The sequence below is a fragment of the Momordica charantia genome, assembly GCF_013281855.1.
Source record: "Momordica charantia cultivar OHB3-1 chromosome 5 unlocalized genomic scaffold, Mcharantia_2.0 BLBB01000005.1, whole genome shotgun sequence".
NCBI lineage: Eukaryota > Viridiplantae > Streptophyta > Magnoliopsida > Cucurbitales > Cucurbitaceae > Momordica > Momordica charantia.
This window is the reverse complement of record NW_028275163.1, coordinates 6,460,245-6,487,935: the sequence shown is the minus strand read 5'-3', so window position 1 is coordinate 6,487,935 and position 27,691 is coordinate 6,460,245. Positions and strand designations below refer to the sequence as shown.

At 38.5% G+C, this 27,691-nt stretch overlaps 2 protein-coding genes across 3 annotated transcripts in view; both read right to left on the bottom strand.

The window, feature by feature from the left end:
- Positions 1–27,691, bottom strand: part of LOC111009215 (Pentatricopeptide repeat (PPR) superfamily protein) — a 41,574-nt gene that overhangs the window by 477 nt on the left and 13,406 nt on the right. The window contains exons 3-11 of one of the 2 annotated variants that reach the window (XM_022282223.2): positions 26,281–26,506; positions 25,984–26,086; positions 25,796–25,860; positions 25,473–25,589; positions 25,258–25,356; positions 9,320–9,473; positions 3,360–3,475; positions 2,866–3,015; positions 136–231 (exon numbers count right to left, since the gene is read on the bottom strand). In XM_022282223.2, coding sequence (XP_022137915.1) covers positions 136–231; positions 2,866–3,015; positions 3,360–3,475; positions 9,320–9,473; positions 25,258–25,356; positions 25,473–25,589; positions 25,796–25,860; positions 25,984–26,086; positions 26,281–26,506 — 1,126 coding nt within the window. Of the gene's footprint in view, positions 1–135; positions 282–2,865; positions 3,016–3,359; positions 3,476–9,319; positions 9,474–25,257; positions 25,357–25,472; positions 25,590–25,795; positions 25,861–25,983; positions 26,087–26,280; positions 26,507–27,691 lie in introns of those variants that run through there. The other variant, XM_022282224.2, reaches the window with a different exon arrangement.
- LOC111009216 (uncharacterized) lies at positions 18,306–19,382 on the bottom strand. The gene is made up of 2 exons (XM_022282226.2): positions 18,663–19,382; positions 18,306–18,426 (listed from the first exon to the last, which is right to left on the bottom strand). The coding sequence occupies exons 1-2, from the start codon at positions 19,240–19,242 to the stop codon at positions 18,392–18,394; spliced, it is 615 nt and encodes a 204-aa protein (XP_022137918.2). The 5' UTR covers positions 19,243–19,382; the 3' UTR covers positions 18,306–18,391.

Here is a 27,691-nt window from a genome sequence, read left to right as displayed (position 1 = left end):
TTAAGAGGTGGACATAATTTTAACAGGGGCAACTGGCTAAAAGATAAAACGTTTGTTCTAGGAGGCACCCACCGTATATGGACCATTATATAAACCAGAAATCTTCTTATAAACCATGACGTGTAGATAGCTTACCCGGATTTTGAAGGGAAATCGAAAAGTCCGTACTTCTGTCCCGAAACATACCCTCACATCCATGCCAAGACTATCGACTCCTATCAAAATAGCGTCCTGGAAAGCAGATATCACCGACAAGTGATAATCACGGAAGCAAAAGTTACCTGTACCTCTAATTAGATAAACTGTCGTCTATTAAGTGTTAAGTATTTCAATCAGATGCATCGAGGTCACAACCGTCACATAGGCCAATATGACAGTAAAATATCGAGAAACAACATTGAATTCCACCAGAGCAGGTAAAATGGTTGGAACTAAACGACTCGCAAAACACAAATTTAAACAGAATTTGCATACCATATTGAATATGATGCTTCTTTTCTACATGAATTGTTGAAAATTAGTAAAAAAGTCTTCATGGCATAAATGTAGTACTTCCTATCTAGATTTCTTTTTAACTATTTATTTCTAGACATCCTATTTTATCCCCTCTGCTACAAATCTCTACCCCTTATCCTTTTTATATAGCCTTCCTGAAGAAACCAACAATATCACCCTTTAGACCTTGTCTTCAACAAGATTGAACCCTCCCTGAAAAACACCACATATATTCAGATTAAATGATAAGTCTAGTCCCTTAACTTTCAGCTTGTGACTAATAGACCCCTAAAAGTTCCAAACTTTTAGTTTTGTGACTAGTAGATCCATGAACTTTAAAAATATCTAACAAGTTCTTAAACTTTCAATTTTGCATCAAATAGATCATAACTTACTCGACACTTAATTTTACGAATCTATTAGACACACGATGTTGAATAGGACCTAAACCTTTCAATTTTGTTTCAAATAGGTTTGTGAGTTTGAAAAAAATATTGAATTATGACACGGGCCTATTAACTAAAAATTTAAAGTTCAAGGACCATGAGACATACAATTGAAAGTTTAGGAAAGACACTTTTTATGAGACTTTTTCAAGTGCAAGTGAACTATTAAACACAAAAGTTCAAGAACTTAATTTGTAATCTAAGCTAAAATTTTTCTTCTTGCTACTAAGTAACTTTTTCTTTTTCTAAATTAAAATTGAACTTCCAGTGAGAATAATGAAAAAGAACAAATGAAACAGAAAGGCATAAAAAAACAGCTCAACAAAGGGGAGCCAAATTAAAAGAATTGACTCCCATCAAGTAGGATTAAACCTAAATTTTCTACATCTCACCAGCCTCCTCTCCTCATTAGAAGTAAATCATAGAGGTTATTTTCCCTAAAGTTCCCACTTCATCTAAAGCTAAGGATGTGATACAACCCGAACAACTCAAAATATATTGAAATATAAAAGATATAGAAACTACAATAGCTACCAATTAATTCGAGGTACTTGGACCCTCCCCTCTCTTGAGTATTCTTACACAAGTCTAAGTCATACTACCAATTGCCTACCCTCATCCTTACCCCCTCACCTTATTTATAACCATAACTCCCTAACCCAATTACTGATATACCTTGAATACCCTAATAATATCCCCAACCTATCCTAATAACAATCCTATTAGGATGAAACCTCCTCCTCGGCATCCAGCAAATATAAATCATTTCCTCAATCTCCTCTTTACAACGATACACTGTCCATCACGATCTACAACTTTTAAGCTGCCTTTCAATATATCTAAGTTCTTCATAGACCATCCTGAATAATTTTCTCCTTATACACCCCACCTCCCACTGATCAACAAGCTGCAGACATTTTTGAAGCGAAAGGGAGATGGGTCCTACATTAGGTGCCAGATTTCTAATGCAAAGGGTGGAGTGACTTGACACAATTTTAATGAGTATTACGTTAACTGTATATGATTTGCTGGTTGACTCAATGTTTAATTCAATGTAAATAGAAGTTGTTAAAATTGACTCGCTAAGAGAGTAAAATTGATCTTTTCCCAAATTGATAATAAAACTCAGAATAAAGGAAAATGGGGTCTAGAATAATTAAAGTTTTTTTTTTTTGGCATCCAGCATCAAATAGATAAGATTCCAAATGCCATACTAACTTTTATGAGCTAGCCAAACGACAAAATGCAGTATTAGAAATCTCTCCAGTTATGCAACATTTCACATACACCAACATCCATGGAAATAAATGGACAAAAGTACCATATTTCTTGAACCATTATTGACGTTAAAATCCCAAGGTCGCGTTAAGAACCAGCCAAATGAAATTTTATTGCTACATCATACACGATTTTTTTTTTTTGTCCTTTTTTTCTCTCTTCTTGGTGGGGTGGAGGGAGGGGAGGGGAGGCAATGAAACCAAGAACCCTAGGACATTCCTTCAGTAAAATAATTTTAAAAAATGGGCAATTGCACATATAGCAATTTGGCCAAAATAACATTCAATTAAGCACAAGCTAAAAAGATTTGCAAATATGACACAACTTTTCCGCACATATATCAGTTAGATGTACGTTGCTGATGGACGTCTGTCTATCAGTTTATTACTTACGTCTATTGGTTTAGATGTCTATCGGTGATTGACACTGATAGATACACGCCCTACAAAATTACCATATTTTAAAAATCTTATACTTTTTGTGCTATGTTTGCATGTATGAAGAGACCCTTTTTCCACCTTACAATCTCCTTTTGAAAATTCTTTAGATGGATCAAACTTGTACTATTAAACGAGTTGCATGATCAATAAAATTATAATAGAATGTAAAATTGTCACCGCAACAAAAATAATGAAAAAAACATTACCTCAACATGAAGACCTCTTTTTTTGCAAAGAGCTTTAAGAGCAATATTACACCTAATACCCTTCTCACTAAAATGCTCTACAATTTCCGCAGTGGAGTGCACAAGAATATCAGGCTCAGCTTCTTGAAAATCTTGCAAACTGATTTCAGTCTGAAACCATTCAAAAATAGTATATCTAAGTTACTAATACCAGAATTTTATGAACTATTTTTGTTCTCCTTTTGCTTCATGTGAAATCTATTCATGTTATCATGTATCCTACCCTTTATGTAACTCTTTTTCTTGATTAAATTTTTGCTTCATATTCCACAATGCAAAAGGATAATAGCCAATACGTTCTTCCATTATAATCTTACCGACACTACTGATAATAGCCAATACGTTCTTCCATTATAATCTTACCGACACTACTAGAGATCAAATAAATATTGATATGTGAGACCCAAATTACCCAACAGCAAAGAAGGAACAAAAAGGAAATCTGATATACAGACCTGAACTCCATACACTGAGAAGAGCTCAATTCTCATTATCTCCAACCTGTAGAGAGTTGATCTTTGGCTGCTTTTATCACTTTTGGACTCGAAGCTCAAGGCTTCACCATCTAAACCTGCGGTCGAAGATTACATGACTACGAAGAACTCCATCAACACTAAGCCTATAATGCTTAGAAGCTAAAACACTGATATATATATCCACATACACACAGCGTAATGAATCAGTGACCTTTCTGTTTATACCAAAGGAAAAATAAAAACCCTGCAAATGTAGAACCTTCTAGTACTTCTCATAGATCTATCCCTGATTCAAAACCGCAAGCACAGATTCCAGGTATGTCATTATAAAATGTGAATGGATCCTACATACAGAACTAATGATTGTGATATTCCTTATGTTAAAATATAGATAATCATTCTTGCCTATTGGCTATTGCAAAACAAAAAGTTATAAGATCTTGTACTAATCATCCTAAATATAATGTTTTTACTCCCCTTTCAATAGTTGCAAGCTAAACGACCTTATCGCTAATTGGAAGGCGTTCTTGTAACTTGCCGGCCTTTTGTATTTCATATCATCAATGAAATTCTTGTTTCTTACTTAAAATAAATAAATAAATATATATATATATATATATAATCCTAAACATAATTCTATAACATTGAAATCCTTAACAATATTCAAGACGTTCTTAAGGGCCCTAAATGGATACATGCAGTTATTTATTTAGGCCTTAGAGAAGAATGAGACCTGGGAAACTATGACCTTCCAATAGGAAAACAACCTCAAAGTTGTAAGTGGATTTTCATCATTAAACATAATTTAAATGGTGGCATTAGAAAAATTCAAACCTAGGTTGACATTTAGTATAAATTACCAAGAAACCTCTGCACCCGCTGCTAAACTCAATACCATTTACATTATCTTCTCTTGGGCAATCAATAATGATGGAGTCCTCTATCAATTGGATTTTTTTTCCCAATAGGAAACAATGAAATTGATTTTATGAAATTATACAAAAGGATTAAATCATGTCTAATGAAGTTATGAAAACTTCTCCAATGGGATATAAGAAAATGCAAACAATAGTTACTTTAAGGAGAAAAATTTTTACACCACGAAAAAGCCAAAAAATATACAGAATCAATCGTCATGGAGAATTTTCCTTATCCTTAAAAATCCTCGAAATTCTCTCTCCAAATGAACCAAATATATGCTCTGTTGAGGTGGAGCCAGAGGATTTTCTTTTCTGCTAGGAAGGCTGTGGAAGGAAGATTAAAGACAACCAATTTCTTGCGTTGTCCGGCAAAACCACTGCCCAGCCAAAAATATCGAGTAAATGCTTCCAAATGGATGCAGAGAAAGGACAATCCACAAAAATGTGATATTGAGATTCAATTCCAGCTTTTCATGAACAGCACCAGCTTGGAGAAATTAACAACCAGGGGCTCTTCTTTGAAGCTTGTCATATGTGTCGAGGCACAAGTGACTTAGCTTCCAAATCAAAAACTTGATTTTTTGGGGGGATATGTGCCCTTGCAAATATATTTGTGAAGGTCAGCGGAAGAAGATAACAAACCCAAAGCAAGGCTTTGAGTCAATAATTTTGTTGAGAAGATACCATGTTTTTCTAGGTTACAAGACCAAACATCAGCCCTACCAAAGGAAGAAAGGAATATAAAAGAGCTGATAAGGATGCCCATTCCTCAATTTCCTATTCCTAAATTCCTCCTCTTTGAGATTTCTATGAAAATCATATTCCAGAACTTATTTTTTCCATCCCATAAATCAAGCATCTTTTTTTATAGATAAAGCATGTAGTGAAGGGAAGTCGATAAAGGGGTCGTCTTTGACCCATCCAAAAATCTGTCCAAAACAGTGTAGTATGATCATTTCCCACTTTGCAGCAAATATTTGAGAAAATAAGATCTCCTGTCGCTGGATATATTTCCAATGCCCTTTTTTGAATAAAAGAACTTCTCATCAGCTTTTTTAGATCAAAATTCTTGGACTCGTATTTTGAAATGATGTTTTTCCTCCACAGAGCTTCCTTTAAATAAATGATGGCCAGACCTCCTGATGATGAGGGCAGTTTCACCAAATCCTATATAAGGAGATGAAAGCCATCATTTTCCTTGTTACCTGCCCAAAGAAATTTTATATAAATTCACCCTATGGAAGCAGCGACTTTGGTTGGTATTAGGGAAAGAGATAAAAAGTAAATAGGAATATTTGCAGGGGTTGCTTGAATAAGGATGACTCTACCCTCCTTTGGACACATGGAGTGGTTCTAAATTCCAATTATGAAGTCTTCTCTCCACTCTTTGAATGACAGGCTGCCAAAAAGAAGTATGGGTGTTTATCATGTAGAGGAAAGCCCAAGTAGGAGCTCGGCCATGTGCTCACTTTGCACCCAAACAGGTTGGCAAAATGGGAAAAATGGTTACCTTCACAGTTAATACCCAAAAACTCAAATTTCCAACGGTTGACATTAAGACCCGACAGTTCTTCAAAGCATCTAATGCATAAAGATATAATCTCAATGTCTCTCTTCATGGGAGGAAAATAAAATCTTGTCATCGGCGGCTAATCGTTTTTTGATAGGAAACTGCACTTTTCATTAAGATAAATGAAAAAGAATACAAAAACCCGGGCACAAGAAACAAGAGCCCGACAATCAGCGGCTAATCTGGAACTCATCTTTATGCACATGAACATCCCCCGATAAGCCTTTTTGAGGCTGCAAGAGATAAGATCCTACTTAAACAGTCAGCAACCAAAATAAAAGGAAAGGAGGGGGAGGATCTAGCTGCATATGACCCCCCTCGTAGTGCAAATTTTTCCCTTGGACTTGCCATTTATAATGATGGAGAAATTTGTAGAAGAGATACAGCCTCTAATCCATCACCTCCAAGATTCACCACCAAAGCCTTTTGCTTACAAAATCAACTCTACAAAGTCCCAGGTTTACCAAAGGCCTTTTCCAAGTCAAGCTTGATAACTACATCCTTCTTCTTTCTAAACCATTCATCGATTAATTTATTTGCTATAAGGGATACATCTAGAATTTTTCTTCCAGCCACAAAAGTTCTATCAATTAGATATTCATAAAATCTTCTTTTAAATGAGGATCCTAAAGAAGAGATAGGGAAACTTCCACTGATTTTGTAACTTCTAAAATAAAGAAAAGTTTGTAAACCAAAGAGATCCCTTAATTTTCTTAAACAATCATTAGAGCCAAGTTTGAAAAATGTTCAAATGTTGTTGAAAATAAAGGTTGCCCTATATGCCACATTGATCCTACTTTACTTGTTAAACATTCTACTAATGGTAAAATTGCAAATGTATTCTGTAGGCTGATGACTATATCCTAACTAGGAATCATGTGGAAAAAATAAAGAAAGCAAAGGTCCTTGGCAACTAACTTTGAAGTAAAAAACCTTGGAAACCTAAAACACTTCAGGATGGAAGTTGCTAGATCAAACCAACCAACAACATCTCCCAAAGTCAAAAGGGAAACGTACCCTCCATCTCTCAAGAAAAAATTAGAATGTCAGGATGTTAGTTAGCATTTTTTAGTATTAAATATTAACCTCACCCGTATCCAATCTAAACTCAACCAGCCATATCAAATTAAATACCCACGGTAAGGTACTATGACAAGACACTTTATATCACTCGCCCCTTCTTACCTTGATATATCATATTTCACCATCTCCCCGTCATCTTCAGATCTCACCCGATCAAAGGAAAAGACATGCTCTTGTGAGTTCATGAATGAATTGAAATATCAGCTGAACAATTTTTGGTTGTGAAAACTGGAACCATTCGGTAAAGCTTTAACTTGATTTTCTGTGAAAAAAACACTACTAATATTTTCTGGTTCAATTCCCTGATAAGGAAAGTATGCAATTATTTTGAGTGGTTTGATGAAGTTATTTCTTGTCGTGCCAAGATAATTGGAGCAAAGCAGAGGAAAAAAATAACATACAGACCCCTGAGGAAGAAGATGGTGGGAATGGTGAGATACTTTTTTTTGAACAAGATACGAACTTTTCATTGATAAATGAAAATGAACAAAATTGTTCAAAGATACAAACTCCCATAGGAGTGAAGGTACAGGAAATAAATAAAAGTAAGCATTAGAAGAAATAAAAACCATAAACTTAAAGAAACCTCCTTAAAGGGGAATTATAAAAGCCTCCAAATTCATACAAAGCATACTAGGAGAATAAGAATAGAAGAGATCGGAACGAACACACCATTGGGAGGCTTTGAATTTGGCGATTGAGAAACACTCCATAGGAGATCGATTCTTGCCTTCAAATATTCGTTGATTTCTCTCAAACCATAATTCGGAAAGAAGAGCTTTTATTCCAAAAGCCCAAAGCATATTAGTTTTAGAGCTTGCTTGCAGCCCACTGAAAAGCTGAAAAATGATTTGAGGCACCTCCAGATCCCACACCCATGAAACTCCAAACATAGATAGGAATTTTTTCCAACGGACCACTGCATAGCTACATGAGAAGAAGACATGCCTTTGGGTTTCCCCACTTGCTTTGCACAGTAAACAACATGATGGCTGCATCAAAGAATTGGGCATTTTCTTTTGTAATGTCTCCGAAGTGTTAACTTTGCCCATTAGAAGAATCCAAACCATGAAATTAACTCTCTTTGGACAAAAAGAGTTCCATAAAATAGGTAGTACTTCCTTAGGAAAATTAGAAACCGAATGCTGGAATTTGCTCAATGATCGAACTGAAAATATACCCGAGGCTTCTAAACTCCAAACTCGTTGATCTTCTGAATCAGTGATGGAGGTTGAAGAAAGCAAGGATAAAAGATTTGCCAATTCAATGACTTCATCATCCTTCAATGAACGCCTAGTTGGCAGCCTCCAAGAATAACCAGTGTTATCCCAAGCATCCGCAACTACAGTGGACGGATAAGAAGAGATCCTAAAGACGGCTGGAAATCTATCTTTAAGCAAAAAATCTCCCATCCATCGATGATGCCAAAACAGACACCTTTTGCCATTCCCGATTTTTAAATGGAAAAATGATTCCACTTGCTTCCATACCTTAGATATATTCCTCCAAGGGCTTCTACCTGAACCTATCAACTTAGTCAAAGTGAACCAATCACCAAAATCAAAGCCATGAATACTAGCCACCACCAGCCTCCACAAACTTGAGGATTCAACACTGAACCGCCACCCCCACTTGGCAAGCAAGGCTCGGTTTCTTTTAGCAAAGTTCCCTATGCCAAGGCCACCTTCCTCTCGATCTAAAGAAGATATGTCCCACCTCACTAAGTGATTTACTGAACCTTTCAAAGAATCTCCCCAAAGAAAGGATCGAACATTTTTCTCCATTATTTTGCAAATTCGCATAGTGAGATATGATGCAGGCCAGGTGAATTTTTTGTAATTAGGTGAGATATAAAGTGTTCTGTGACAATATTATAGTGGAGTGGATATTTAACACTTAAAAATATAAGCTCATACAAAATACATTTCACATCACCATTCTATTATTTAATTTTATTTGCATTATTATGCAGGAATTCAGTTTAAAAAAGCAGCAGAATTGAACTTTTAAAACATTGGAGCTGAAACTAAAAGGATTGTGTAAACTTCAAGGACTAAATGATGGTTAGCCTAGAAAATAAGTTTTGAGTTTTCACTTAGATAGCAGATACATGAAATAAGAGTAAGAAAAAGTAGATAATGAAAAGAGTTTTTGGATATGGTGGAAGGAATTCTACCACATCTTCAATCATACCAATCGAAAGTAACATATTCATGTTGAACAAAAAAAGATAGGAATGAGATTAGCAAGTGCTTCTACAAGATCCCTACACGTAATTATCTCAACCATTCAACTGAATGGTTCAGAAACAGAACGAACTTGTTATCCTAGTTCCCAGTGCTTTTTCATCATAACAAGGAAGTTACCTTTCCATTCTGTGGTGTAGCCTTCACTTCCTTCAAAGTAAAATAATCTTCTTATATAAGATTCTTCATCAGCAAATGCAGGTCTGAGACATCCCAAAATGGAAACTCCATTTGAAGGATGCTTCATCTTTTTATCGTATTCCATATTGATAACCTATAGATAACAAACATTTAACAAAGAAAAGAGTGGGTTAACTCTTCCTAGTACTAACGGATGTATTATGAACTATAGCTGCTAGGAGCAGGATATGATGTTTTGGTTAAATACATCAACAATGGGTGGGGTGGGGTGGGGTGGGGATTTGAACTTCTAGGCTATTTTATGCCTTAACTAGTTGAGCTATGCTTAGAAGAGATTAAGGTAAATAGAAAACATAAGGCATCAATGCAAACACATTAATCAATATATCAACTACAAGTATTACCAAATATTCTGGTACACATTCAATGGTGGATCAAGAATTTTGTTGCAGAGGGTCACCAGGGTCACCAACTGACTAGTTCAACCATAAATTTAGTCTAGTTGTGTATTGAAATCATAGGTTAGTCTTTTACTTACCATTTAAATTGTTATATACTCTCCTTCAGTCAAACGAATTATATTTTCCTCCACTAAATAACTCTAATTATAACGTGTTAACAATGTTACAAGTGGACATAATTCTATCTAATTCTACAAGTTTTTAGCACTTGATCAATAAAAATTGTGAAATATTTAGTGAAAAATTCAATGAACATGAATTAACACTTAAAAAGAAATAAAATAGTATAAAGTATAAAGACTAAACAAAAAAACAAATATCAGCAATCTTTTTTTTTTCTTTTTTGAGCACCCAGTTTCAATAAGAATGAAACTTAACAAAACCAATGCACTTTACACTTCTGAATCAAGTTCCTTTCTTCCTAAATATATAACCTGAGCAAAACGTTTTGAAGGGAACACCTCTTCTCACTTTCAACTGTTGATAAGCTGAAACACTCCTCCAATGCATCAAGGGAAGAAATATCCTTGATTGATCTGAGATTCTTTTTCCTTTTTCAGATTTTCATTCTTGGCACTCCACTGTTTGAGAGAGAATTTCAGATTCCTCAATTTAGAATTAAGAGCAAACCCAGCCCACCCATCAGAAGTATCTTCTGCTAACTTTTCTTTAATGAAACGAACAGTCTTTGTTCTTCAGCCATGAGTTAAAGAAAATAAATGGAGGACCCCAGAAAAAACCACCAGCTTCTAAAATAAAAGAGTGGGGAAATGATCGGAAGCAGTATTTTCAATTTGTAAGTTCAAAAGCCAAAGAAACCCAGCCCACCCTGGAATGGGTTGTGTGGCCATCAACAGGAGGAAGAAAGAGCGTTGTAATTCCAGCAGGAATGAAGACAGAGGGATGGCAAGCTCTTTGGACAATGTTGAAAACCTTTTTTTAGAACAAGAAACAACTTTTCATTGATATATGAAAAGGAGAAAAAGTTCAAGAATACAAACTCCTAAAGGGGAGAGAAAAAAATAAAAGACAAAAACATAGAATAGTCTCAAGAGGGAACAATGTTGAAAACCTTTTCGGCCAGAATAGCAGAGGATTAGGCTATGCAATTGGAGAAGAATCGTAAGATGGGGGCTGATCGAGGTACAGTGGTAGAGAAGAATCTAGTCCAAGGGCCTTACAAGAAAGAGCAAGGGAAGCTCCACCATGCTGTAGAGGTGGTGGCTGGGGTCGACACTAGAAAGAGACTTTTAAGGAGGTAGTAACGAACAAAACCCCTAAAGATGCTACATTCTTCAGAGATTCGCTGAAGGGTCCAACGAGTCATTGGGTCAAGAGGGCCGATGAAGTTCTGAAAATGTGTTGGGGATGCGACTTTCGTAATTACCCGAAGTTGTGCTCATGATGATTGGAAAGCTATCTACTACAGTTCAAGCTTACTTCTCATAGAGATGTATTATTAATCCTTTTATGGCAGACAAAGGTTTAATCGAGTTTGAAGACGATAGGTTGATGGACATTGCTACTCAAGTTGGCCACTAGATGAAGATTGGGGAATTTTTCGTTAAGATCGAAAGATGACATTCTGAAAAGCACAGTCGAGCAGATGTAGTGATCGGGTATGGAGGTTGGATCAAAATCCTTGACTTACCTTTGATGTATTGGAGGAAAGGAACCTTTGAAGCTATTGGCAAACGTTGCGGTGGTCTGGTAAGTATCTCCTCCAAAACACTTCATAGATTGCACGACTGCCTTCATACACGTTAAACCGAACAGATGTGGCTCTCTTCCAACTTTGATCAAAATAAGTGATGCTAAGCTAGGTGACTATGTCGTGCGGCTTGTTGGGTTAAGTTGTGTAAATCCTCCTCGTCAGTGTGGAATCCCGCCCCCTTGGTTTTCCCGAGATGTTTATGTTGTCCAACAAGAAGGGTGCATCGATCCAGAATGTTGGAGTCCTGTTTCTCTAATGTGGGATTTGGCCTTTAGAAGAAACCTCTTCGACAGAGAACTAGATAGCTGGGCTACTTTTACTGAAAAGCTGGATGGAGTGCTGTTAGGGCAGGGTCAAGACAGAATGTGGTGGAAGGAGAATCCAAGTGGGGTTTTTTCAACTAAATCAGCTTTTTTGGCCCTGACTTCCCTCCTCCGAAGATGAATACTTCCTTTTGTTACAGATTTGGAACTTTAAGGTTCCAAAGAAAGTTAAAGTGTTTTTGTGGTCGATGTTCTATCGTGGGATTAATACAGCCGACAAACTTCAGCGTAAACTTCCCACCTGGACCCTCTCACCTTCGGTATGTTTGTTATGTTGCAAGGATTCTGAGACGTTAGATCATATTTTCCTCCATTGTCAGGTGGCTTCTTCAATGTGGTTTTACTTTGCTTCCATTTTGGGAGTGTCTTTTTGTCTCCCTCAAAAGATAGATGAGTTTATTTCAGAAGACTTCGAGGGAAGGGCCCTTCGGGGTAAAGCTTTTGTAGTTTTGTGAGAAGGGTTATATTTTTCTTATACTCATTACAACCCATTTAGGGGTAAATATACAAGAAGACCTTTCAACAAATAAGGAATTAATCTAAACCTATAAGGAAAACAATAAAATTACAGAATATACAGAGACATAATGTAAATTCTAATAAGGAAAAAACTTAATTTACGGCTTGATTTTCTACACGCCCCCTCAAGCTGGATGATATATGCTTGTCATTCCAAGCTTTGAGATTAATCTACTAAGGCTGGGTCGATGCAATGCCTTAGTTAAAATATCAGCAGCTTGTTGTTGGGAAGATACATATCTCAGATTGATAGTATTTGTCTCAATCTTCTCGCTGATGAAGTGACGATCTATTTCGACATGTTTCATCCGATCATGATGTATTGGATTTCTTGCAATGGCTATGGCAGATTGATTGTCACACAATACCTCTATAGTACCTTCTGTCTTCACCTTGAGTTCAGTGAGAAGACGTTTCAACCAAACTCCTTTACAGATCCCATGGGCTAATGATTGAAACTCAGCTTCAGCACTACTTCGAGCTACAACTTGCTGTTTCTTACTACGCCAGGTTACTAGATTCCCCTATACATAGGAACAGTATCCTGATGTTGACTTACGGTCAATAGGAGATCCAGCCCAATCTGCATCCGTGTAGACTTCAAGAGCTCGGTTTGTGGTTTTTCTGAACATCAGTCCTTTTCCAGGATCGTGTTTGAGATATCTCAATATTCTATACACAGCTTCCATATGCTCCTTTGAAGGTTTGTTCAGAAATTGACTTACCACACTAACAGCAAAACTAATGTTTGGTCGCGTATGAGTTAAGTATATTAGCTTTCCAACTAGGCGTTGATATCTACCTCGATCAACTGGTTCATCTTCAAGATTAACTCCAAGTTTTGAATTTGCATCCATAGGAGTGTCTGTTGGTTTACAACCACTCATCCCGGTCTCTATTAGGAGATCTAACATGTACATTCGTTGAGTGACAGAAATCCCTTTACTAGATCTTGCTACTTCCATACCTAAGAAATACCTTAGGTGTCCCAAGTCTTTGATCTCAAATTTCTTCGAGAGAAGTTGCTTTAGACGAACCATTTCTTCAGAGACATTTCCTGTAAGTATTATATCATCAACGTATACTATTAATACAATGATCTTACTTGGTAAGAAGTGCTTGACAAAGAGGGTATGATCGGATTGACACTGAGTATAGCCGTCTTGTTTCAACACATTTGTAAATTTTTCAAACCAGGCCCGAGGTGACTGTTTTAGTCCATACAGAGACTTCCTGAGTTTACATACCTTTCCCTTGGTATATCTGTCCTCAAATCCAGGAGGTATGTCCATGTACACTTCCTCTACTAAATCACCATTTAGGAATGCATTCTTCACATCAAGTTGAAACAATGGCCAATCTAGATTTGTTGCAATGGAGAGAAGTACCCGAATAGTGTTTAGTTTGGCAACTGGAGCAAAAGTTTCCTGATAGTCAATCCCATAAGCTTGGGTGAAGCCTTTAGCCACCAGGCGAGCTTTGAATTGTTCTATACAGCCATCTGGTTTGTGTTTGGTTGAGAAAATCCATTTACATCCAACCGTGCGCTTACCTGGAGGTAAGTCTGTAAGGATCCATGTCCCATTTGTTTCCAAAGCCTGCAATTCTTCTAGAGTAGCAGCCTTCCATTCAGGTTTCTGCAAGGCTTCTTGAACTGTGTTGGGAGTTTGAACCTGATCTAGTGAAGTCACAAAAGCTCTAAAATACGGCGACAGATTAGTGTAAGACAAGTGATACCGTATGGGATGTTGGGTACATGAGCGAATACCTTTCCTGACAGCAATGGGTCTATCATCTCCTGATGTCTCATGTGCTATTTCAGGGACATTGAGATTTTGGTTTAGATCTTGGCTTTGCTGAACTTGTGTAGGTTGTATTTCGTTTCTCTCAGGTTGTCTTGTTCGTCGCGAATAAACTTGCAGTTCAGCCTCAGAGGGAGATACGTGAGTTGGCTCAGAATGAGGTACAGGTGAACTCTCAGAGAATGTAATTGGCTCAGAATCAGAAGAGGGTACAAGAGAACTCTCAAAGGATGGGTTTAAAGAGAAGTCAGGAATGCAATCCCAATTTTGTGATTCAAGAACAGAATTCTCCCCCTGAATGACAGAATTGGGATAATATGGTTGATTTTCAAAGAAGGTGACATCCATGGTATGAAAGAATTGTTGGGTGGGAGGATGATAACACTTGTATCCTTTCTTATTTAGCGAGTATCCAAGAAAGATACATTTTATGGATCGTGCATCAAGCTTACTACGATGCTGAGGATATATATGAACAAACGCAGTGCACCCAAATATTTTTAATGGTAATGGAGACACAAGATGGGATGTAGGATAAATTGAGAGTAAACTTTGTAAGGGTGTGTTGAATTTGAGAATGCGGATGGCAAACGGTTTATAAGATAGGTAGCAGTTAGGACAGCTTCACCCCAGAAAGATTTTGTAACATGGGATGTGAGCATGAGAGAACGGGCTACATCGAGAAGATGACGATTTTTGCGTTCAACAACACCATTTTGTTGAGGTGTGCCAACACAAGAGCTTTGGTGAACAATACCATGAGATTGAAGATATGGACCAAGGGTAGAGTTGAAGAAATCACGAGCATTATCAGTTTTAAGTATTTTTTTTTTTTTTTTGAACAAGAAACAAACTTTTCATTGATAGATGAAAAGGAACATAAAATGTTCAAAGATACAAACTCCCAAGGGAGTGAAAAAACATAAAATAAAAAGATACAATCCAGAATAGCAAAAGTAAAAAGACAGAGTATCATCCTGTATATGTCTAACTAGGGAAAATGAAAGCCCCCCAATTAACATATATCATGTCTGGAGAATAATTAGCAAAAAGATTGGATAGAGCACACCATTGAGATGCTTTAAACTTAGCCAAGCTGAAGCACTCCACCGAAGGTCTTCTTTTTTCCTCAAAAATCCTTTGGTTTCTCTCAAACCAAATCTCCGAGATGATAGCTTTGACACCATTTACCCAAATAAGGCTCGCTTTAGGAGGTAAAAAAGGACCGAACATCAGCTGGGTAACAATCTTTGAAACATCCGCATCCATTACCCAAGAGATATTGAACATATGGAGCAAGGAGAGCCAACAATCTGCTGCATATGGACAAGAAAAGAAGGTGTGCACCTGAAACTCATAATCTGCCATGCACAGTGTCACAACCATACTAGTAGAGAGTAGGTTGTGACGCCCACGTAGTGTGCAAGTGTCAGCGACAAGCATATGTCGCCCATCGGGCCATGTCAAGGGCCGAGAGTGAAGTGCCGTGATGCGACCAAGGAGGATGGTGCATCACCTATCACACCATATGGATGTGCTCAAGAATGCCTAGAGAAGGCATATGCAGAATGCAAAGCGAAGGCGACGTCAGTGGTGTCGGTGACAAGCTCAACGGGGGCCAGTTGGGGCCCCGGGCCACGACCCTAGAAGTTGGGGTTCTGTCAAGAGTTTGGACGAGCGGCTTTAAAGTTAGATGCATATTAGTGAGATATGTAAGCACGCCAAGTTTCGTGTCAATCGGAGTTCAAACGTGCACTCTACGTTGGCGAGTGACTCCTCGCCACTTTCGACGTTCATGCCTGCCAAGTCAAGTTTGCCTTAGAATGTACCTTAGGGGGAGGCATGGTGTTGGCTCTCCACCACCCCTGGGCCATGTCAGGGCCTAAGTGAGCCACCCCATGGCACATGCGTGTGTCATGGCGAGGGCGAGCGTCTACAAGACGAGTGTCTTGGGCGACTTCCGTCGAGGATAGAAAACTCGAGGACAGTGTCGGGCGGCACGGGTGTGCCGGCATTGCGCCTCGGTCCATGTGTCGGAGGTTGCACCACGGGGGTCCCTATGCGGTACGGTATGCTCAAACGACACGGCACGAGCGCAAGAGTCGTCGTGCCACGATAGTGTCCGGATGGCTGGATGTCCGGAAGGTCCCGATCATTAAGACAAGCACATGGGTCGGTTCTCGGTATGCGTGCCCAAGTGAGCAGTGAAGCCCGATGACATCCCGACGCTCGGGGTGACATCCTAAAGTACCGGTGGGCACCCGGTAAAGTGAGAAAAAGCTAGTCTTAGCCCGGTAAGTGGCAAGACTCATCCCGGTTGCCAAGTTTAGTCATTCCTTGTCCGGAAGTCGGCAGGAATCATCCCGGCAGTACCCGGTAAGGCCGTTTAGCCCGTTATTGAATAGTTTCTCGGCAGGAATGGTCTTAGAGGCGTCCGATGGGCCCGATAAGCTAGTTCCGACATAGTTAAGCGGCAGGAATGTCCCGGTTGTACCCGGTTGGCGTTTTAAGCTCGTTCTGGCCTCGTTATAGGTCAGAACTCATCCCGGTAAGGTCCTGGCTCATCGTAGGAGCAGGACGATCGAGTGACCGAGAACCAAGATGGTTGAAAACAAGTTGCGACGTCGCGTTCAGAAGACCTTGGCCTAGAGTAGAGGCAAGGTAGAGCCGTGGGACTTGGCCTAGTGTAGAGGCAAGCCGGCTAGAGTCGCGTTAGAGTTTAAATGCACGTACGGGCGACGTGCATTGCCGAGTCAAGGGAGAATTCCGCTGTAAGTGAAACTCGGTCGAGGAAGAAAGAACCTCGCCTAAGGTCCGACGAAGCCACGAAAGGGCGTGAAAAGTGGATTGGAGCTAGAGTTCCTCGTAAGGCTGGCCATGGTCTAGCTTAGATCATGGCGCCGCACGGTTGAAAAATGTACGACCGTGACACACAGCACACAAATGGATGGTTGCAAATGCATATGTGATAATTTTTTTTGAAGAACTTTTGCTGTGTTGACTTTTCCATTAATAAGAATCCAAGAAAGGATATTAACCCTTTTTGGGCAACCCGTCCGCCATAGCCTATAGCATTGATCATTGGTCATCAAGGAAGAAGCCTTTCTAGGCTTGCATAAAGAAGCAACCGAAAAGGACCCTGAAGGTTCCAAATTCCACGTCAACTGATCTTCCTCCTCTTGCAAGATAATTGAATTTAAACTTGATAAGAGTACTAAATAATCATCAAATTCTTCATCTTTAAGATTTCTTCTTGTTTCAATTCTCCAAGAAGAAGAGCATGAATCCCAAGCCTCACGGACGGAGATAAAAGGGGCAGAAGAAACTCGAAATAAAACAGGAAACCGTTATTTTAGTATTGAGTCCCCTAACCATCGATGGTGCCAAAAAAGAATACGCTCACCATTTCTAACTTTGAAGATACAATGTTTCTCCACTAGGCGCCACTGTTTTTGAATTGTAAACCAAGGGCTACGATTGCTTCCAGTCTTGTTCCAAAAGCGAACCAACCAAAATTGTCGGTTCCATATATACTGGCCACTACTTGTCTCCATAAGGCAGAGGGCTCCACATTGAATCTTCAACCCCATTTAGCCAACAAAGCATTATTCCTTGAAGTAAGGTTGCCAATACCCAATCCGCCATCTTCTTGATTTAAAGATGCAATATTCCATCTTACAAGATGATTCACAGAACCTTTTTCAATGTCCCCCCAGAAGAAGTTTTAAGTATTTTTATATTGACTTGAAACTGAGTTTGGATCATTTTATGGAAAACGGTGAATAAGTGGCTTGTTTCAGATTTTTCTTTCATAAGGAATGTCCAACTCAAACGTGTGTGATCATCAACAAAGAGAAGAAACCAACGTGCCCCATTGATATTTTTTACCCTTGAAGGTCCCCAAATATCTCCATGGATAAGGGAGAAAGGCTTAGATGGAAGATAAATGTGAGGTGAATAACAAGCACGAGTATGTTTGGAGAGTTGACAAATCTCACACTTGAAAAATTGACTCTTTTTATTGAGAAATGAAGGAAACAATCGTTCAAGATAAACAAAGTTGGGATGACCAAAACGATAGTGCAACATCATGACAAGATTATCTTTATGATTTAAGGACTCAGAAACCCTAAACATAAGCAGACTCACGATTAGACTAAACTACAAGTTCATTGCATTTCTTTGTTGGTGGAGGACTCGTTGCTTTAAGAAGATACAATCCCGCACATAATTCAGCATTGCCAATCATCTTCCCCGATCCCAAGTCCTGAAAAATACAAGAATTTGCAAGGAATTTAGTTTCGCAGTTCAAGTCTTGATTCAACTTACTCACAGACAATAGATTATACTCTAATGTGGGCACAAACAATACTGATGCAAGAGTTATGGAGCTTCATATCTGAATACTCCCAATTCCAGTGACTTGAACAGGTGTACCATTAGAAATTCGAACAGACAGGTTACCCGTATAAATTGAAAATGATGAGAATAAGGATCTATCACCTGTCATATGATCCGATGCTCCTGAATCCACTATCCATTCAGATGGAAGAGTTTGAGTGTGGAGAGCACGAGAATTTTGGTTACCTTGTTGTACATTCCCAGAACCACTTACTGTTGTTGGTGGAGTTGTTCTGTTCAATAGTTGTTGTAGCATGTCCAACAACTCTTTGGTATGTGGTTGTTGGTTAGAAGTTTCAGAGACAACAGCATTGCCTCGAGTTTCTCGCTCTGATTTGGTAGTGTTCGGCTTCCAGTTCGCTGGTTTTCCATGTAATTTCCAACAGGTTTCTTTGAGATGTCCCACTTTATGACAAAGATCACACCATGGTCGCCCTTTGCGCGGGCGGTTATCGTCATATAGATTCCCCCGAGCAGCAAGAGCGATTGGATCATTAGGATGATCTCGTTGGGAAATTAGCGCAGATCCATTTTGAGTAGGAGGATGTTCGGTTTGTCCCAACATGACTTGCTTTCGACTTTCCTCCCTACGGACTTCGAAGAAGACTTCTCGAAGACTCGGTAATGGCTTAGTACCAAGAATGCGACCACGAACTTCATCAAGTGATTTATTCAGACCCATCAAAAATTTGAAGATCCTTTTTGTCTCCACAAATTTTCGAAAGAGGATACGATCATCAGAACATTTCCATTCATAAGTTTCAAATAAATCTAGTTGTTGCTAGTAACGAGATAAATTGGAGTAGTACGCTGTAACCGTTGAATCACCTTGTTTAATGTCTTGGAGAGTAGTCTCTATCTGGAATAGCTCAGCAGTGTTTTCTTTATTAGAAAATGTATCCTCAGCAGCATCCCAAATTTCTTTGGCAGTAGAAAATAGGAGAAAATTCTCACCAATTTCAGTGGTCATGGAATTTATTAACCAGCTCATGACTTGATTATTTTCAGCCCTCCATTTGCGAAATGTTGAATCATCGAGTTTGGGTGATTCCACTTTACCGATGATATAGTCTTCCCGTCCACGACCATACATGAACATCATCACCGATTGGGACCACTGAAGGTAATTGTGGCCATTGAGTTTGTGACATGTTATCAGATTATTGTTGCTTTCGGAAAAGGACGAGACGTTAATTTGTGATTCTGAACCTGCAATTACAAAAAAAAAAAGGTGTAAGGAGCTGTGATTCGGAATAAAGTACGGGTAGTAGCGGCGGCGGCGCGGCGGCGGAGAGCTCGACGGCGGCGGCGGAAAGCTCGGCGGCAGCGGTGGACACAGCAGCAGAGAGGCAGGCTTCTGCGAAAGACCGAAGCTGCGACGAGCGACGACCGGAGCTGCAACGTGCGACGACCGGAGCTGCGACGTGCGACGAGATCTGTGATGGGGTGATGGCGCCTGAGACGAGAGTTGCGGCTGGGATCTGCAGCGGAAGCGGCGGCTAGGGTTTTTTTCAGATTGTGACGGCGCCTGAGACGAGAGCTGCGGCTGGGATCTGCAGCAGAAGCGACGGCTAGGGTTTTTTTTTAGATTCTGGCGGCTAGGGTTTTTCAGATTCTAGGGTTTTTCTAGCTCTGATACCATGTAGTTTTGTGAGAAGGGTTATATTTTTCTTATACTCATTACAACCCATTTAGGGGTAAATATACAAGAAGACCTTTCAACAAATAAGGAATTAATCTAAACCTATAAGGAAAACAATAAAATTACAGAATATACAAAGACATAATGTAAATTCTAATAAGGAAAAAACTTCATTTACGGCTTGATTTTCTACAGCTTTTGTCCTATGGAATTGTGCGGCTAGAGCATTACTTTGGCTTTTGTGGAGAGAAAGGAATAGTAGACTTTTTGAAGATAAGAAATCCTTGGTGGATTCTCTTTGTTGAATATATAGCATACAGTTTCTTGGTGAGCTTCCATCTACAAGAAGGTTTTTTGTAATTACAGTCTTCAAATGATTATACGGGATTGGAAAGCTGTGATTGTATATTTCTTTGTGGAGGGTTTTCTCAACCCTCTGTCTTTAGGCTCTCTTTTTTTAATGGAATTCATCTTGTTTGTTTCTTATCAAAAAAAAAAATCCTCATCGTCAGTCCTTCACCAACTCCTATTTGCAGTCCCTCATAGATTGCACGACAGCTTTCATACACGTTAAATCGAATAGATGTGGCTTTCTTCCAACTTCGATCAAAATAAGTGATGCTAAGCTAGGTGACTATGTCGTCCGGCTTGTCGGGTTAAGTCGTGTAAATCCTCATCATTAGTCCTTCACCAACTCCGACTTGCAGTCACTCGAAAACTCCATGGATGTCGCTCAATTCTGCAACATGATGAGAACTAAACCGTCAGACCATTTTCTCTCCCCTATTAATAGCGCCCGAAGGGAGCCCTTATTCGAGGCAGATAAGGAAGCGGATTTGTCGTATTCATTTGGGCTAGAAATCCCAACGACCATGGAAAAGGAAAAGTCTCGAACTAAGAGAATAAAGCTGGTACCTAATATTTTGCCTTTATTCATTCCCTGAATCCTGCAGCACCCATTAATTCGAATTTTCCATACGTTAGAACTCGTTTGCCACTTGGAAAATCCTCCAGGAAATTTACTCAGTCATTTCCTCTCTCATATTCTCAAAGGCATTTTCGTTTCCTCTAAAGATGCAGTTTCGAAGGAATTAATTGATATTCCTATAACGAACCTCATTACCGACTATGAGAAGGCACACGTCATGGACACCAAAGATTCTGATTCTGTTGGGCCCGACCCTACTCTAAAATCTAGCTTGATTCATTCTACTAGGATTGTGGCAAATCCATCTCCGAGTAACGTTGTTTTATCAGAAGATGAGGAGGAGCTTAATGTTAACATCAGTAGTCCAGACGTCACTCCTCTAGCTGAAAAATAGTTAGATGTCCTTGCTCACTCAAAGGCCATCTCATTCGGGAAAGACTTTATTAATCTATTTGGCCTGAATAACAAGTCTCCTCTCCTTGATTCAAGGCTTTCGCAAGACAACCTCCTCTCTTCGGAAGATAAATCCTTGCAGGTAATTTCAGATCATCCCTCTAATGTAGATCTACTACCTCTGCTCCTCCTTACTTCAAGAACTTTGGCTTAACATTAGCGCCGGTTCTTATTTCCCAATGACAATTCTGTCAAGGAATGTTTCTGGTATCCATGCTTATAAGAAACGGTTGAAGATCAAGAAATTTCTTTTGAAGCACTGTCCTGATATTGTTTTACTTCAAGAAACGAAGTTGCAGCAGTTAGATGAGAAAATCATCAAATCTATTTGGAGCTCCAATGATGTTGGTTGGCTCATATTTGATTCTATTGGAAGATCAGGAGGAATTCAATTCTCACATTATGGGATGAAAGCAAAATGCAAGTGCAAGAAGTCCTTCAATGATTATTTTCCTTAACTATTTCTTGCTCTCTCTCATATGCAGGGTATTTTTGTAACTAATGTATATGGGCTGACGGATTATAGAGAAAGAATTCAGTGACATGCAAGGATTTACTGATAAGGTGCGTGAGAGGTGACTTCACGGGATACCAAGTTTTCTATCTTTATTAATGGTAGACCTGGGGGCAGAATCCGCACTTCCAGGAGTTTAAGGCAAGGTGATCCACTCTCCCTTCCTTTTTCTCCTTGTGAGTGATGTCCTGGGTAGTTTATTGGATAATATCTATTCCAAAGGTCTTTTTGAGGGCTTTACAGTAGGTAGAGACTTGGTACATATCTCCAATTTACAGTTTGCCGATTATACTATTTTGTTTAGTAAAGACGAAGACACTATACTATCAATATCCTTGTTGTCCGAAACAATCAAAGACTTTGAATGGCTTTTGGGGCTGAAAGTTAATTGGGAAAAGTCATCTTTAGTGGTGTCAATATCGATTTTCTAAGGGTGCAGCAAGTTGCTCAAGGCCATGGGTGTACGGCTTAAAAACTTCTGATTATTTATTTAGGATCGTCTCTTGGAGGAAATCCTAAACATCATGAATTTTGGTGTCCCATTCAAGATAAGATTTCTCACAAGCTTGATCGAAGCGTTATCATTTATCGAGGGGTGGGATATTGACTTTATGTCATCTGTTCTAGGGAATCTTCCCTTATATTACTTTTCTTTTCTCTTTTCAAATGCCAGCACGAATTTGCAAAAAGTTGGAAAAGCGTATGCGCTCTTTCTTGTTGGGAGACTCATCAAAAGGTTCCGGGAATCATTTAGTTTGGTGGGATTTAATCACTCTTTCTCGTGATGAAAGTGGCCTAGGTATTGGAAATCTCTCCAAAAGGAATAGAGCTCTCTTATCCAGATGGGGATGGAGGTTTGGCATGGAGCAATTTGCTCTTTGACATATGGTGGTGGCTAGCATCTATGGTTCTGATTGCGAGGGGTGGAGTACTTTGCCCAAGCAGAACGGCTCAGGGAGAAGCCATTGGTCTAGCATTTCTAAATCTTGGCAGTAGGTGGCCTCTTATTCTCATTTCAAAGGTTGTAATGGTAAAAGAGTTCATTTTTTGCATCATCTATAGGTCGGAGATGCTTTGTTGAAGACAGATTCCCCACTATTTATAGAATTTCCTTGGCCCCTTCTCTCTTGGTTGATGATGCGTGGGACAGAGGTGTGTTTAATTGGCGAATTCTCACCAGACGTTCATTGAAAAATGAAGAGATTGTTGAGTTAGCAATCTTTTGTACTTACTTTCTTTGATTTCACTTTATGAGACAGAGGATGTTCGGTTTTGGAGTTTGGAGAACTCGGGTGCTTTCACCGTCAGTTCTTTAGGAAAGATTGGGGCTGTTTCCTCTCTTTATCATAAGGATGTGTACTCTTAACTTGAATAGTCCAAAAATGGTCAACCTTTTGACTTGTATTCTTCTCACAGGCAAAGTCAATACATCATAAATTCTCCAAACGAAGTTGCCCTTTATGTTTCTACAGCCTACGATTTGTTTATTGTGTGTTGCTAGTGGTGAGTTTCAACAGCATGTCTTCTTCTCCTTACGCAGCTGATTGTTGGGCTCTCTTCTTCTCTTTGTACATCTCCGGGTTTCGAACTTGGAGACCTCAAATAATATTATACAGCTCTATTGTGGTGTCCATTTCCATAACAAAGCTAATCTTCTATGGCTTAATGGGTGTAAAGTCATCATCTCATAATTATGGTATGAAAGATTCTACAGCTCTATTGTGGTGCCCGTTTTCATAACACAGCGGGTTTTTTAAGGCAAGCACAGATCCTATGTGGATTGTTTTTCTACAGCAAAGTATAAAGCCTCGCAATGGTGTGCTCTCTCCAATCTATTCTCTAATTTGATGCAGCACTTCACAAGGTTTTTTAAGAAATGATTCAATGCCCTTTCACTAAAAGGCTGAAACCTATTTATAGAGGTTTCAAGCTTAAAAATTACATGAGTAACTATTGTTACTGTGCAGTAAAAGTAAAGCTATTAAAATAAAAGCTATAACAGTAGCTAATAAACGAGAAAAGCTATGAAGAGCTACTTAACTACATCATAATTATTCTCCAAGTATGATTTGTATGGATTGGGAGGCCTTTATAACTCCCCTTAGTGATGTTCTTGCTGTCTTTATTGTCATTTCTAGTTTTTGTTTCTTTCTGTTCTTTTTTCACTCCTTTTGGAGTTTGTATCTCTGAATATTTCTCCTTTTCATCGATCAATGAAGAGTTTGTTTCTTGTTAAAAAAAAAAGTCTTGCATGTGCTCCCATACTTGTTTGCTAAGATCTTTCGAAAACTCAAGGTGCCTAAATGCAAGGATTCTGTGAGAGTCCTTTAGGAGTATAGGGGAATATTAGTTTGTTAGTATGAAGGGGTAGTATGGTAAAAAGTATGCTAATTAGTTAGGGTGAGTCCTTATAAATAAGGGTAGTAGGGAGAGGAGAAGGATATCTTGGAGAATAGTTTTGTGTAAGGAACTTGAGAGAGTTCTTGGGAGAGAGATAGCCCTCTCGAAAGACTATCGATATTGTAATTACTCTTTTGAATTGCAATATAGTTATCTTGTTAGGTTCTTGGATTTGGGATCCTGACAGACTCATTAACCACCTAGAAGTCTCAACTCTATGGACAAGCCCCACTATCCTTAGCCCAAGCAAGAGCTCTTTATGCAGGAGTAACCAGGAGGATGCCAATCATCTATTTTGTCACTGCCATTTTGTCGCTTCTTTATGGTTTAAGCTGCTGGAGGTTTTTTATTCGAGCTGGTCCAGAGTAATTCAGCAAAGGCTTCTCTTTTTTTTTTTTTTTTAACAAGAAACGAAGCAAAGGCTTCTATTGTTCAAATCCTTAATGGTCAAACTTCAACCATTCAACCACTAGAAAGAAGACACTTTGGTTCAGTGCTAATACAACATTTTTTGGACAGTTTGGATAGAGGAATAGAAGAGTGTTCAAAGACATGGAGAAAACGAGGGATCATGTGAGGTGATATAGTCTTTTATTTTTTGTCTGTTTGAGCTTTTAATCGATACATTTTTTGTAATTACTCTCTTTTGGCTTTACTGACCAGGTAGAGAACTTTTTTGTCACTCTACAGTTCTCTGTATGTAGTACATATTGTACATGCTATAATAATAATAAAGTAACAGCTTATCGGTGGCAATCACCTTATTCAAGCACTTGGCAAAATATACAGGATGAACCAAGCTAGAAACATCTGGAACTCCCCAGTCAACTGGAATATCAGACAAATCAGTTTCCACTACCTATAAGACCAAGAGAGAAGTGGCTACATTAACTCCAGAATATAAATGAATTGGGAAAGATAAGGAAAAAGAAAATCAGAAAACTCTGAACCGAAACTAGACAACTAGATATTTACCTCAATATAGTCATAATCAAAAGGAACAACATCACCATTGCCACTATCTGGCGCATTATAATCTCCAACTATCCTCCTACTCTCATACATTTGCATGTCCATTCCAATCAAAGCATTCTGAGGGTGAAGAAGTTAAATAAATACCATAAATCTCTCTACAATGTTGAGGTAAGGAGGAAAGAAGTAGAGAAACTTCAGGACATAAAGAAAATAGGAGGTCTCCAAAAGCATTTGATAATAATGAAATATGTAGATATAAAACAATTAACTTGGACCTTTATTGATTCATTCCAATAATAAATCTAAAATATGTAGATCCTTACCACAGGATTGTGTGCTCCACGATCTTCTAACATGTTCACATTGTCAAAAATTTCAAAATACAAATCTGTAAAGAACAAAATGTTACCAAGATTTATTCAGTAACTAAGCTACAGTATGCGCTCATCCATCACAAATGACAAACCATTAACAAGAGAAAGTCAATAAATATTGAGAAGAAATAAAAAACCTCCATAATCGTCGATAACATATTGAAACTCATCCCAAGATACTTGTTCGTGTGGTTCACTGTGCACAGTTCCAGGAAATAATAGCAAAGCGTTGCTATTGACCTAATATAGGGAAAAAGGGATAAAAAAAGAAAAGTATGACTGGACAGGTCATTAGGTGAAACCACACTCAATTCTACCCTAATGTTATCTCCATAGCATACAATATTTTCCATTAACCACATGTCAGATCACTTCTATTTTATCTAAAAACTTGAATATAATCAAGAAGAAACACCTAGTGCATCAATCCAAACCTCCACAGCTGTCCTTGCTACTTCTGCTGCAGTGAGTTCAGTGTCCCGTGCTCTTTTGCAAACTTTTAGATCTTCAAGAGGATGATAACCTTGGTTAGTCAAGTAACTTGATGAATCTGGAACTGAATCTGGATAATCTGCAGCAACTGAAACTTTTGACAAGCGAAGGTCACGTCCCTTAGACAACCAATGTAATTCTGTTGATCCAAACATTGGGTTTCTGCCACTAAAAAATTACCACAGAAACAAAAAACAAATATTCAATTCTTAAACGGAAATGACAAGTTAAAGACATGATATCAAAAGACCTCTTGGCTGAGACCACGACAACAACAACAAAAAAATAAATAAATAATTAATTGCAAATAAGGAAGTACGTTGATATATTTTTTCATTATCAAAAGTTTACTCCATGAGAATTGAATTTTTTATCTTAACCGTCCAATCAAAGTTACATGCATTTCAAATAATATCATGAGACAACTACCAGATCTTGCATTGTGTAGCATTGAGGAACTAGTGAAGTTTATCAAATTTATAACTTCACTCCAACCTCACCTACTGAATTGGCAACAGAACAATATATGCTTCTGATGTTCCTCATTTTGTCAGCAAAGCACACACCAATTTGAAAACAAACTCCAAGACACCTCTTCAGCAGTATTATACACTTTTTTTTTACAAGATACGAACTTTTCATTGATATATGAAAAGGAACAAAACTGTTCAAATATATAAACTCCCGAAGGAGGGATAGAGAAAGCAAGAAATAGAAAATAAAACATAAGACAAGACTACAAAGGAGAAATAAAGGCCTCCCAATTCTTACAAATCATACTAGGAGAATACGAAGAGAACAGATCGGAAAGAGCACACCATTGAGAAGCTTTGAATTTGGCAATGTTGAAGCATTCCAATGGCGGGCGACAAGAATCTTCAAAAATCCTTTGATTTCTCTCGAACCAGAATTCTGAGATGATAGCCTTAAATCCATTAATCCAAAGTAGATTAGCTTTAGGTGCCAACCCAACACCATGTAGAATCTGAAAAATATTATTAGCAGCCTCACGATCCCACACCCATACTAATTGGAACATCTGGAGAAAAAGATTCCAACAAACAGCAGCATATGGGCAGAACAAGAAGACATGATTTAAGCTTTCTTCATTTTCTGCACATAAAAAGCAAATGGATGGCTGTAAAGCCATCTTAGGAGACTTTCTCTGCAAAATATCTGCTGTATTGACTTTGCCATATAATAGAATCCAAATTAACATATTAACTCGTTTTGGGCTGCCCGAACTCCAAAGAGAGAGTAGAAGAGCTTTTGAAACCCGCAAATCAGCTATTTGAGACTTGCACAGAGAAGAAACAGAGAAGAGGCCCGACTTTTCCAAACTCCAACAACGAA

What these genes read in the sequence shown, in the direction of transcription:
- LOC111009216 (XM_022282226.2), bottom strand. Translation starts at nt 19,242, where the DNA reads ATGGGTCTGAATAAATCACTTGATGAAGTTCGTGGTCGCATTCTTGGT. An exon ending in AGCATCGGATCATATGACAG is followed by an intron (nt 18,427 to 18,662) that starts GTGATAGATCCT and finishes TGTATTTTTCAG; the next exon opens with GACTTGGGATCGGGGAAGAT.